This window comes from Asterias amurensis, chromosome 2, assembly GCF_032118995.1.
Source record: "Asterias amurensis chromosome 2, ASM3211899v1".
Taxonomy (NCBI): Eukaryota; Metazoa; Echinodermata; class Asteroidea; order Forcipulatida; family Asteriidae; genus Asterias; species Asterias amurensis.
The window spans coordinates 26,287,579-26,300,354 of NC_092649.1; the positions used below are offsets into that span (position 1 = coordinate 26,287,579).

The following is a 12,776-nucleotide window of genomic DNA, read 5'->3' on the forward strand; positions in this document are numbered from 1 at the left end:
CAAAATACAAAATTGAGATATTCTGTTTGAACGAATGCAACTAGGAAACTTGTGGTGAGTTTACACAGGTTTTTGTAATCTCTTCAAATGATTGCCAACTTCACATTTCTTCGTATTTTTTTTTGTTTGTCGTGAAAATCAAAACACACTGACTCAAAACCGAATCGTGGAAGTAAACGTCTTTTCTCTTTTAGCAGTATCCAAAACTGAAAACAAAGGTATTTATTTCAGCTATGCATGGTGTGGATAAACAGAAAAGTGCCGGTGTGGTCTCGATGTTTTGAACATTATACTCTGCTCGTGTCAAAAAGAGATTTACACATCGTTCGTACCCGCAAGCTTTATAGTTTCAGTTATTTGTTTCTCTTCTTTCGCCTTTGCAGATTATTTCAGTATGACGGATCAGAAGTCTGGAGGAGGAGCGATGATGAATCTGTTGGTTGTGACCATTCTGTACATGCTTTACGCCTCACACCCCTGCCGGTGCATGTCAACATTCCACAAAGATGCGGCGTTCACATACGTGAACGTAGCAAACAACCCTACGAGTTATCCACTCGACCCGGCAGACGCAGACGTCCAACCCCTGCTCGACAGGAACGGCCAGACGGCGCTCTTCACCGCTCCAATCCCCGGTACTTACGTCTTCACATTCACGGCTGGGAAGAATGTCAGAGGGAAGAGCAAAGTGACACATTACAAACTCATCAAAGAGGGGGTTGCAGTGGAAGTGCTATTTCGCTTGACGGTGAATGGCCCGGCTTTTGCCCACACTGTGGTTGACTTGGACCAAGGGGATAAAGTGTATGTGTCGACCTACGCTCAACCCCCTGCGGTACCCGTCGTGCCAGATGCCAGTCTGGAGAGCCCTGTGATATTCAGTGGATTCAACTTGTACCGTAAGTAAAGACCTGATGGAATGAATCCAATAGGTCACTGTCTTTGTCTTCTCCCAACTCATTCTTCTGCCATATTTTTTTTATTTGTCACTCATTTTTCCGCCACTCGTTCTTCGCCACTCTTCTGCCACTCATTCTTCGCCTTCTGCAACTCATTTTTCTGCCACTCAATCTGCCACCCATTCTGCCACTCATTCTTCTGCCAAACTGCCACTCATTCTTTTGCGGAACCCATTCTACCACCCATTCTGGCACTCATTGATGTCACTTATTCTTCTGCCACTCGTCCTGCCACTCGTCCTGCCACTCCCACTCATTCTTCTGCCACGTTCTGCTAACAAATAATTATGAATAAGTGTCCACAGTTCCTTTAATGACCTCTCCACCGTATTTTTTGTTGTAGATCGATGCCTCTGTTCACCTCTCATCGTAAGACAGTCTGCATTTTCGGCCCAACGTCCCACCGAAGTGCCCTCTGGTTCGGGTAAGGACATTGCATTCCCCACGACAGTGTTGGACCTCAACGGTGATTTTGACGGAACAACGGGCATCTTCAAGGCCAAAATTCCCGGCATCTACGTCTTCATGTACTCTTTCCCAAACACCAGGACGAACGTGATCACCGTAAACCTGTTGGTAAACGCCGCCATCAAGGCGACCGTGTCTTCCAAGAATTCAGCTGACTTGACGGTCCAGTACGCGGGTACCACCGTGGTGGTTGACCTCAATGAAGACGATGAGGTCAAGTTGGTGAAGAATGGACAGCGAATCTCCTTCCCGGGAAATGTGGATGACGGTGGTGTTTCTTACACACCTTCGCCAATACTATTCTCTGGGTTTCTACTCTAGCAGTTTTTCATTTCTGGCTATATCTATGAAGCGTTACCGTGTGAGGACATGTTTTTTGACATGCCTTAACCATCTTTCTGCCATTGATTAATACACTAACATGTATAGGCCAAATAAATACAAATTCCAGTTGGTCGTTCTCTCTCTCATCCTTTTGTTAGGCCGCATCATATTAATAACAAATTTCCTTTTATACTCTATATTAAATATTTTTGTCCCCAAAAGACAATTAATTGTCTGTGTATTTCTCATTATAATTGCTAAACTTATAAGTGGTGACTTTAAACTGAAGACTGGTGGCCATCTTGAATTGTAAAATCCTTGGCGGCCACCTTTGAAAAACAAAATAAAATGACCCCATTCTTTTTTGTTGTTGATAAAACCCGGACGATCAACTGGTATTTCGTTTTACTTGGCCTAAGAAGAATAGTTTCCACTAATTATTGCACTTTAAGTAAATTCTGATTTGTATGGATTGGTCGAAGAAAGAAAACGAATGCTGCCGGATTTAAAATAAAAAAAGATAATAATAATAATGTTAATTAACATAACCAAAAAATAAATTAAATATATAAAACAACATTTATTTAACGAAAAGTATAGCTTTCCATGCTGGTTATTTATTTATTTATTTTTGTATACGATAGGCTTTGCAGATCTCTGACTAAAATTAATCCTGTGATGTTCTATGGAGAAGTTTTATATCACAGGGGAAAAAATAACAATTGCAGTATTTAATAGTGACATGATTATTAGTATTCAGTTATGGATATGTGATCGTTCCATTTTTTTGCCTAGAAAACTGCGATAAGGAATTGTGCCACGCTTAGTAGGTGGTCTACCTCATTACTCGTACGTAATGTACTCAGTCATACCAAAAAATACAACACTCAACTGAATAAAGAAAACGGATCTGTCGAACATTAATTTTGTTTGTTTGGAGTTTTTGGTAGTATAAACCAATTGAACTGTCGTTAATTTTTGTTTATGTCGGTTGTCTTAGATAAGGTATTAAATATAAATTGACTTGATAAGATAAGGCGGCCTTATCAAAGACAATCCACTTATTCATTGGTCAAAAGTTGAATGAAATGGCGCCCTCTCCGTTGGAAGTTAGTAAGCTAGACATGGCGCTCCCCGTTCGCGAAATCAATTGTTTACATTTTTTAAGCTTATAAAAAAATTACAATAAACTGAATGAGGAAATCATTAGCAGAATGAAAGTACGACATCATCAAGCGTGTGTGTTTGCCCTAACATGGATGGCATATGCAGGCACATACCTTCTCAGAAAACCCCTTGCCGTGGTAAGTATTCACTTCGGAGGACCCACCAATCCGGCGTATTACTAATACTAATAGTAATAGCAGTTACGCTCAGCTCAGTACACGCAGAGTTCTTCTTAATAAGAATATAATTATAATAATATAGGCCCTATTTAAATTGAAAATGATAAATAACTAAGCCTTAGACCCAGTAGCAGTAACTGGGGCGCTAGATTCATTTTTCCGAAATTTTTACATTATCGGATGACCGATAATGTCTTGGCATTGGTGCCCCTTGAATATTTTCCCATAAACTTGATTTCCAATGGAAGTGCCCTTTGCAAAATGAAAGATGGTCTTGTTGCCCTCTCAAATGTGACCCAGCCCATTTAAAGTACTTTAAATTCAAACAAAACAAATCATGAGACCAAAAAAAGAAGAAGACAAGAACAAAATGCACAGCAGTTACTGATGTGTATGGAGAGATCAACCGATGTTTCACTCGGGTTTGTTTCTTTTTGTAATTTTGTTAAAATTGACCAGGTGAAGATGGATTTGTCATCTGAGCTTAAGATGACCAGAACTCAGCTAGGATGGCTAGATACAGCAATGTTTCTTCCCTATGCTTTTGTTCAGGTAAGTTAGTCGACAATAAAATAAGTTTATTTATAGCAACATTATCTGGCAAAGTGCAATGGTCCAGCCAGATGCCTCTGCAGGTTTAAAGGCAGTGGACACTATTGGTAATTGTCATAGACTAGCCTTCACAGTTGGTGTATCTCAACATATGCATAAAATAACTAACCTGTGAAAATTTGAGCTCAATCGGTCATCAAAGTTGCGAGATAATAATGAAAGAAGAAAATACCCTTGTCACACGAAGTTGTGTGCGTTTAGATACTTGATTTCGAGACCTCAAGTTCTAAACCCGAGGCCTCGAAATCAAGTTCGTGGAAAATTACCTCTTTCTCGAAAACTATGGCACTTCAGAGGGAGCTGTTTCTCACAATGTTTTATACCACCAACCTCTCCCCATTACTCGTCGCCAAGAAAGGTTTTATGCTAATTATTATTTTGAGTAATTACCAATAGTGTCACTGCCTTTAAGATGGGTAGTCGGGGTGCGAGATGTTTCTCATTACCAAATCAGATATGGCTATTGTGGCATACATTGTTTTATACAGCGCTCAAATCCGTCATTCAGTGACGCTGATTCCAAAAATATAGCCTTTAACTCATATTGGCCTCAAATAGTTAAAGCTCTGCTGGACTCAATGATATCAGTCAGACCTTTCACTGTTGTGTCGTTTTAATATTGTATTTACAAAAATTGAACTTTTTGGGGGGCAATATTTTCGTGAAATTTGAGTCCTAGCCCAGACCAATTTTTGACAGGTTATTTCATGTTTTGCGTCTTTTTCAGATGGTGTTTGGATCGAGTGCAGATAAATACGGCGCCCGCAGAACTCTAGCATGTTGCCTAATGATATCTGGTATCTCTATGGTAAAGTACATCATCAGATCGTCTTATAAAGAACCACTCCAGTTTCAAGATACACACAAATTGTAGACATAACCAGCACGACATTTTACCTGGACTGTATGCTTCGTTTTTCAAAGAGCAATGGCACTAAAGGCGTTTTCTCCTTGGTAAAGGGCACCCTTAGGAAATTGTAAATTTCTACTGGAGCATTTCAAGGGCATCAAGGCAATGACCAGGGGGCATAGAGGTTTTTGATTGTTTTTTTTAGATGTGATGATAGGCAAAAGTGCAAAAATAAACTTATTTATAAGGAGAAGATCAAATAATAATAATAATAATAAAAAAAAGAAATTTATAAAGCGCAAAAACAATAGAAGAAGAAAGGGGGGTGTTTGAACGGTTGATAAAGACACCTGAAGCTGTTTAAGACCAGCTGGCTTCGCGTATTATGTACGCCAATTTAAATTGCACGGAACGCAATTCATAGCTATTAGTAACAGCGCGTAATATGTGTGTATACGCGCGTATACACACCTACTAACACACACAAAATATGTTTACAAAAAAATTTCAAAAATTCGCAAAAGAAACGGTGTCACATTGTCTTTAATTGTGGGATTATTTCGCTTTTTAACATAAGGACATTTATGAATTGGAATAAAAGAGTAGTGACTCGTTCTTAAATGGCCGTTGCAAACACTGTAAGGTCGTGGCCATGCGATAAAGGCCCGAACATGCCGGTTTTAAACGGCCGTTTAAGAACTAACCGCCTACTCTTTTATTCCCTTGTAAATATTTAGCCCTGTGACCCTACATTTCACAAGTAAACTTGAGAACTATCTATAATTTTGAAATCTAACACCATTTTGTATGTTGTGTCTTGCAGGCTTCGTTCGGCATGTGGCGTAGCTTCTACATTTTTGCCCTCTTTTTGTTCATCAATGGAGCTGCACAGGTTGGTGGGTAAATTTTGTCGGTCGTGTTCTCTTTCAAACCTCAAATTTCATTCTTTTTGGGGCTGTATGGGGACTATTTCTTGGGCACATCCATTATAGAATTTCTTGGCCTTTGTTTGTTCTGTGAACCCAAAACCTTCCTTGTACACAACCATTGCTGGATGCTTTTTAATGACATAACAACTGAGTTTCTAAACAGTTCATGCCCCCTCATCAACTACGAAAGTTTGGACTCCAAAGCTCCACATCTATTGGCCGAGGAGCCTTTTGTTATATTGGCCCCCTGCCTCTGGAACGATCTTCCTTACACATCTTGGCATCTACCTCATCTGCTATTTTCAAGAAACTGCTCAAAACTGAACTGTATCGATTCTGACTCAATGTTTCATCTCACAAGCGCCTTGCTCAGCACCTATAAAGCACAGATTTGTGCGCTATAAAGGGTGCGTTCGTTTAGCTTCCCTGGGTCATCCCCGGGCTGCCCCGGTGCGTTCGAATAGCTTTTGACGTCATTCCAGGGGCTCACCCAGGTCAGCCCCCAGTGCCCTGCTTGTGGAGTGGGTCAACTGGGGGCTGGCCCCAGGTAAACGACATCACTACGAGAGGTTGTTCGTTTAGGTCTTGTCAGGGGCTCACCTGAGTGAGCACCGCGGGGTAGACCCAGGGAAGCTAAACGAACGCACCCATAAGAACCTACCGTTATTATATGGAACTCCATATACCGGTAGGTGTTTGGCATTTCAAATCTTTCCACTCCAATTTGAATAGATTGCATGAAAGATTGTCATTTTGTTTTGCAGTCTCAGGCGTGGCCGAGTTGCGTAAAGGTCTTGGGTTCCTGGTTCAACAACCGACAGCGTAACGCAGTGTTTGGTCTCTGGGGAACCTGCACATTTGCTGGAGGAGTGATGGGTACAGCTTTAGCGGTAAGATAAAAAAAAAAATAATAATAATAATAATACGCAGTTCTTTTATAACGCTTTATCACAAACAAGGCGTTTCAAAGCGCTCATCATTTGTTCTACAAGGTACGAGGAGCTATGTTACGTATAAGTAAGACCCATTTTACATAGCATAAAGTAATGTTTTACAAAGTGCTGTGGCACAATCTGCAGTTAACCATGGTGAGAAAACACCATGGCCCCTTCTGGTAATGATTAGTGCAAAGGGGTTTTGGTTCTTTTTACATGCATTACACAACACATGGGACCTACAGCTTTAGGTCCCACCAAAATGACAAAGCACTTATGGTAAAGGACAAAATTGTTAAGACCAGTACTCGAAATCAAACCAACACTCTGCTGATCAGAAACACCAGAGCAACTCCACTGCTCAGCTACAAATACAAATACCCTGCGACTTTATAGATTTCATTCTCAAAGACTTTTGGGACAGGTTGAATGTAGAAACCATGAAGTACCAGGTCAACATTATACTTGATAGACCTTTATCACGCTGTCACCATCTTGGTCATGTTCCCCGTTTCCAATAACGGTAATAAAGGCTAATTTATTTGTTCTCCAGGTGCATCTTCAGACGTATTACGGCTGGCGAGATGTATTCCTTATTCCGTCATTACTTCTTGTAAGTTTACAAACCTCTTTCTTCAATTTCTAAATCAGGTATCATCAAAGCACCCCCATGCAGTGGTGATCCCACAGTACACAATTGTTTTGTATTTGTATTTTTTTTTTTGGAGGGGGGGGGGTAGGCTATGGAGTAGCAAAAGGCATGGGATATACAGTCAAACATCTAAATACTAATCGAAAAATTGACCATCGAATATCATGGTTAGGACAGCCTAGCTTCCCCGGTCTGCCCCCGGTGCGTTCGAATAGCTTTGGCGTCAATCCAGGGGCTCACCCGGGTCATTCCCAAGTGCCCTGCTAGTGGAGTGGGTCACTTTTGGGCTGGCCCCAGGTGCATGACGTCACCACGAGAGGGTTAGTGATCGTTTGATTAGCTCTTGTCAGGGGCTCGCCCGAGTGAGCACAGGGGGGGTCGACCCAGGGAAGCTAATCGAACGCACCCAATATTAGGTGACCATGCACAGTTTGTGCGGCAAATTATGCCTAAAGGGCATGAGGTCATCTCTCATCTACAGAATTATATCCACTAATAAATGTAAGATGAATATAGTTCCAATCGCTACTAATCTTTGTGTTTTTTTTCCCCTCACCTCTGCATAACTCTCTCTACTCGCAGCTTTGTATGGGCTTATTGGTAGTGCTGTTTCTTCACACTCCAGCCGATTACGAAATCGTCATACAGGGCAAAGGTAAACAATAACAAGAAAAGTCGTTGTTGATGTTAAACACAAATGCCCCGCAATGAGCCAGTCCATCTCTTGACGTGGTTCCAAAACAATAGATGAATTTCACATGAAGTCATTGACCACCATCTTCGAGTTAAAGCAATAGAAAGGTACACCGCGTATATGTGCTGGGTAGGCAACTCTCAATGAAAGCCTACTATTTTCACGCGTTCACATTTCATCGAAGACGGCCGCCATTGCAAGGGTTGTACAGGTCCCAACACAAAATCCACTAGGTTTGGAGTTGGTAAGCCATGTCCTTCTCAAGTTTTCTTCGGAGACTTGTATTACTTTGGGAGTCTCTTTGTTAAACACCAATCCCCTTCTCTGAAACTAAAGGTCTTGAATTCAATTTCAGTGCATGGTTGAATGAGGTCAATCTTGGCTCCCTGTCTATTTTTTTTCAATTGACTTAATTTTGTATAATAAAGTTATTTTTGTATTTTCTTTTTGGATATTTAGACTCGGATTTGGTGTCATCATCTAAAGCTGCGTCAGAGCATGTAACAATGAGTTTCATTCAACTCTGGTCTTTTCCGTAAGTTCTGTGTGAGGATAATTTAACAGTCGACCCATTATGTCAGTCTATAGTTGGCCTTGCGTTGGTGTTTCCTCTCCCCCCTCCCATGCGCAAGATACTTGACTCACATTGCTTCTCTTCTACACGGGTGTATGTAAATGAGGTGTCAAGGTTGATCACTAGCGCCATACCGCAGCGCAGGGCCGTACACTCCTAAGGGAGCTGAGAAATATTAGAGGAATGTTATTGGCCCAATGCCCAGGGCACTAAGATACGGCTACTGTGAAATGCGCTATATAAGAACTAGTTATTATTTGTTATTATATTATCAACAATAGACTCATTAACTACCAGACTGAGACAACACACATCTGCAAGTAAACTTGGCGCGTGACATAGAACACACAAGACACAGGTAGTGATATTAGCCGTGCAATATAGGTTTTTAACACCACTCCATTCTGCGACTCTGATTGGAGGATGAGCGCGTACTTGAAGATAAACAGTATTATGACAGGCAAGATCAAAGCTCTGGCAGGCAACCAGTGAGTTGTGGAGGCTGTGTATTTTGCGCTATTCACGCGCCGCAAAGTGTGATGTCTGATTTCCGGGCTAAAGGATGGCATATCAACGGCTTAGAGTTTTGCTTGGCAAAACAACTATGCATGTTTTGAATGACCACAGCTCAAGGGCTCTAGTGTAGTAACTATTTATTCCTTTTTTTTATTACAGGATGTTAAAAGAACTTGCCGTGTCAATGTTTTGTGTCAAGATCGTGCGCTACTGTGTATTCATGTGGCTACCTATGTACCTATATGAACAGGTAACTATTTTTGAATTGGCAAAGGAGTCGGTTCTGAAAAGGATTTGACAATTCTTCAAAAGCAAAATCACCTATAAATAATTGGTACAATAAAATGAGCTGTGTTTTTTGCTCGTGTTTGTTTTTAGCTGCATTATGGGAAAGGTGAATCAGGTATGCTGTCAACGAGCTTTGAGATTGGAGGAGTTGCTGGCAGTGCAGCGCTAGGGTACTTAATACAAAGGTGTGTACGGTAGAAATTATGAGTTTCTTTAAGAGGCCATTCATTACTGTCTAATCATCACATTATACAAAGACATGACTAACCTTGTGCACTGTTTTACTCACAGTTTGATCATTTTCATCCAACATTTAGACAAGGTTTCATTCTTTTGGGGAAAATATACATAATCCTAGATTGGTTCTTTTGTTGGAGAACACCAACACTTTTTGACAGACCCCATTCCTACGACATGTCGTCGGTAGCCTAACGGATTAGAGCACGATTAGAGCTCTGGTGTTTCAGTTCAGCAGAGTGTGGGTTTGTGTCCGGGTCATGACACGTGTTTCCCTGAGCAAGACGCTTGACTATAATAACTGCTTCTCTCCACCCAGGGGTGAATGGGTATCTGTGAGGTCAGATTGATTTAGCTTAGTAGCGCATATTTGTTGAGCTGAGATGGTTCAAGGAATGAAATAAATGGCCCAGTGACAAGCGGTAATGATATTTGAAGCGCTTTGAGACGCCTTTCACGTTTGGAAAGTGCTTGACAAAAACTTATTGTTATTAACATTTTTTATAATTTTTATTCACTTGAATAGATTCTTTGATGGGCAGACTCTTAAAGGAAGCGCTCTCGTTATCTTAGCCTCGACTCTCAGCCTCGTCTGTTTCCTCATTACCGCCTCATGGGGCGCCTTCTTCAACATCTCCCTGATGATGATCACCGGAGCGCTCAACTGTGGGGTGGATCCCATCCTGACCGGAAGCGTTCCTGCGGAGCTTGCCGAGCGGGAAGGAAGAGATATTCAGGCTTCCATTTCTGGATTTATTAACGGTTTGTAAAATAAATTCTTCTGTTTTCCCCTTTGTCAATGCTTTTAAGTGTGCACCATGGTTAACTAAAGGTTGTCTATTTTAACACGAACCAAGGCTGGTTGTTGGAACCAGCCTCAGGACGATGTATAGACTGTATTGAATCCCTTATTTTGCTAGGAAAGTCGCCATCTTGTAGGTCAAACCGTATGCGCGTCTACACGCGTACATCAAAGAAACACGCAGCATTCTCAGTTTAATTTTTACGGCACAAGCACGCACACACACACGCACACGCTTGCATACGCCATCTTGTAAGGGAAATATTTGAACGGTTACGTCATATTCATTACGGTCTCTTGTATTCTTCCGTGGTCACGATAGCCTGTTCCATGCTAACATGTGTGAGGCGAAGAAGGAAACCAGCAACACAAAAGCGAAAAGCTTTTTTTCTGGTGAAGTTACAGTTGCATTGATGATAATGGAAGGCAACAGCCGAGATGGAGTTAATAGATTTTAAATTTGCATCTGGGATGGAGAATATTAATTTGGGTTTTTACCTATATACACGGTTGTGTTTCAGCACTGTATACACACTTGGGTGGGATTCGAACCCTCGACCTTTGCAATTCTAGAGCAGTATCTTTACCAACCAGACTACCGAGATTGCCTACTGGCTGAGATTGAGTTGTTTTATGATTTGTCTTTTTCTCTCTGTATTCTTTGCAGGGTTTGGGAGTCTGGGTACAGTGGTCATGGGACCTGTTGTAGGCGTACTGACTGAACTATTTGGTTGGTCCGGTATGCTGTATATGATCATCGTGCTGTCCCTTCTAGGTTCCTTATCGACCTTCAGAGGTTACTCCATCTGGAGGAGATTGCAAGAAGAAAACCCACAGGAAGTAAAAGCGTGAGGAGACGCTCAGATGCAAGAAGAGACAACAAACACTTAATTTATTCTGGTTGTGAAGAAAAGGACTCTCAGAAAAGCAAACTTAGTCTCTGCACTGGTTGCAAGACAAGAACCCCCAGGAGATCGCAAGGAGCTCAGATCCGAGAAGACACAACAAACACTTAATATATTTTGGTTGTGAAGACCAGGGGTCGATTTCACACAGAGTAAGGAATATCTTGGAGATATACAAATAATTGGCTAGTCCTAAGTTAGGGCGAGTAACTCACCCTAACTTGAGATAAGACTAGTCTTATGTGAAATCCACCCAAGGACTCACAGAAAAGTGAACTTAATCACTGTACTGGTCACAATAATCCCAGGAGATTGCAATAAGAGAACCAGCAGCAAGTAAGAGCACGAGGAGCTCAGATCTGAGAAGATGCAACAAACACTTAATTTATTCAGCTTGTGAAGACAAGGACTCTCAGAAAAGCAACCTTAGTCTCTGTACTGGTTGCAAGAACCCCAGGAGATCGCAAGAAGGAGCTCAGATCCGAGAAGACAAAACAAACAATTATACATTTCAAATATTCTGATTGTGAAGCCAAGGACTCTCAGAAAAGCAAACTTAGTCTCTGTACGTTCTTGTTGAGTTGGTTAAACATCAGCGGCAATACCATAGGCCCCCTACACATACACTCTATGCTACAAACGTCGTGACTATTCCACCGATAGAGGGCATTTCTGTAATGTGCGCAGCGGGGAGAGAAGTGGAGCAGGGGATCAGCGTCTAGCACTGTGCCAACAAGTCACCCAGATTATACATGCACAGAGGAAAAGATTGTTAAAGAGGGGTGAAGAATTAATTGCAGTTATAAAAGGTGGTAGGGGTGGAGGGTAGACACTGCTGCGTTTTCTATTAAATCTGCACATTATTTCGCAGATCATTACATATTCATTGTATAATATATATATTTCCATGTTTTTGATACTTATTTTTTTACTGGTGTGTATATTTCTGTTTTGTTCAAACAAGGGTCCCTATTTAGTGGGCCTGTTCGGGGTTACCTGCTGGACCTAGTCTTTGTTAAGCGCAGTGTAGTCACAGCGCGGTTTAGCTCTGGGAATGGTACACTCATCCTTGATACCAGTAATTGTGTAAGAGTCGGTGGCAATTAGAGCTGCCACGCGCTACACTGGACCAAGTAATTTGATGTTGGTGCAATCGAGGTAATTAAGTAAACTAATTAAAACAAATCTCACAAAAACAAAGTTTTCAAGACTCTATATTTTTATTATTGATACACAATTGTTTGTTGTAAACAGCAGGGATTGTGCTCAACTCATTTAGGTGTGGTTAAGACTTGTGGACAATTCGTTAAATGTTTGACGCGGTGATAGCATACAAACTCTCTCGGCGAATCTCGTGAGATTACTGTCTTCCGCCTGACCAATAATGCCCTTGGACTACGGTACAGTAGTCGGGAGCCAGTAGTCTCGCGAGAGCTTAGTCTTTGACACCAGGAGAGCCGAGTTATACGCTATCACCGTGACATTTAACATTTTGACAACAAGTGTAGGTTGGGAAGCACATACTTTGAGGGTTGCCCTGTATAGTTATCACTTAAAAGAACATAGGTAAAAAAAAGCCAAAGTTTAACTCTTGGAGCAGGCGCAAGTTTTAACTTGCTACTACTCGCATCCCCAAGTCTCCTATGTGTATCTTTTGTAATGCATACACAGAACTTTATACTCCT

At 41.4% G+C, this 12,776-nt stretch overlaps 2 protein-coding genes across 2 annotated transcripts; both read left to right on the forward strand.

Moving 5' to 3' along the window:
- The first annotated feature begins 388 nt into the window (after window positions 1–388).
- On the forward strand, window positions 389–2,360 carry LOC139954427 (complement C1q tumor necrosis factor-related protein 4-like). Its single transcript, XM_071954224.1, has 2 exons — window positions 389–899; window positions 1,303–2,360. Exons 1-2 carry the CDS (start codon window positions 395–397, stop codon window positions 1,746–1,748), a joined length of 951 nt encoding a protein of 316 aa, XP_071810325.1. The 5' UTR covers window positions 389–394; the 3' UTR covers window positions 1,749–2,360.
- Window positions 2,361–2,865: 505 nt separating this feature from the next.
- On the forward strand, window positions 2,866–12,749 carry LOC139954429 (uncharacterized). The gene is made up of 12 exons (XM_071954227.1): window positions 2,866–3,055; window positions 3,557–3,649; window positions 4,437–4,517; window positions 5,383–5,451; window positions 6,253–6,378; window positions 6,977–7,036; window positions 7,658–7,730; window positions 8,229–8,304; window positions 9,019–9,109; window positions 9,238–9,332; window positions 9,911–10,146; window positions 10,854–12,749. The coding sequence occupies exons 1-12, from the start codon at window positions 2,966–2,968 to the stop codon at window positions 11,036–11,038; spliced, it is 1,275 nt and encodes a 424-aa protein (XP_071810328.1). The 5' UTR covers window positions 2,866–2,965; the 3' UTR covers window positions 11,039–12,749.
- The last annotated feature ends 27 nt before the right edge of the window (window positions 12,750–12,776 follow it).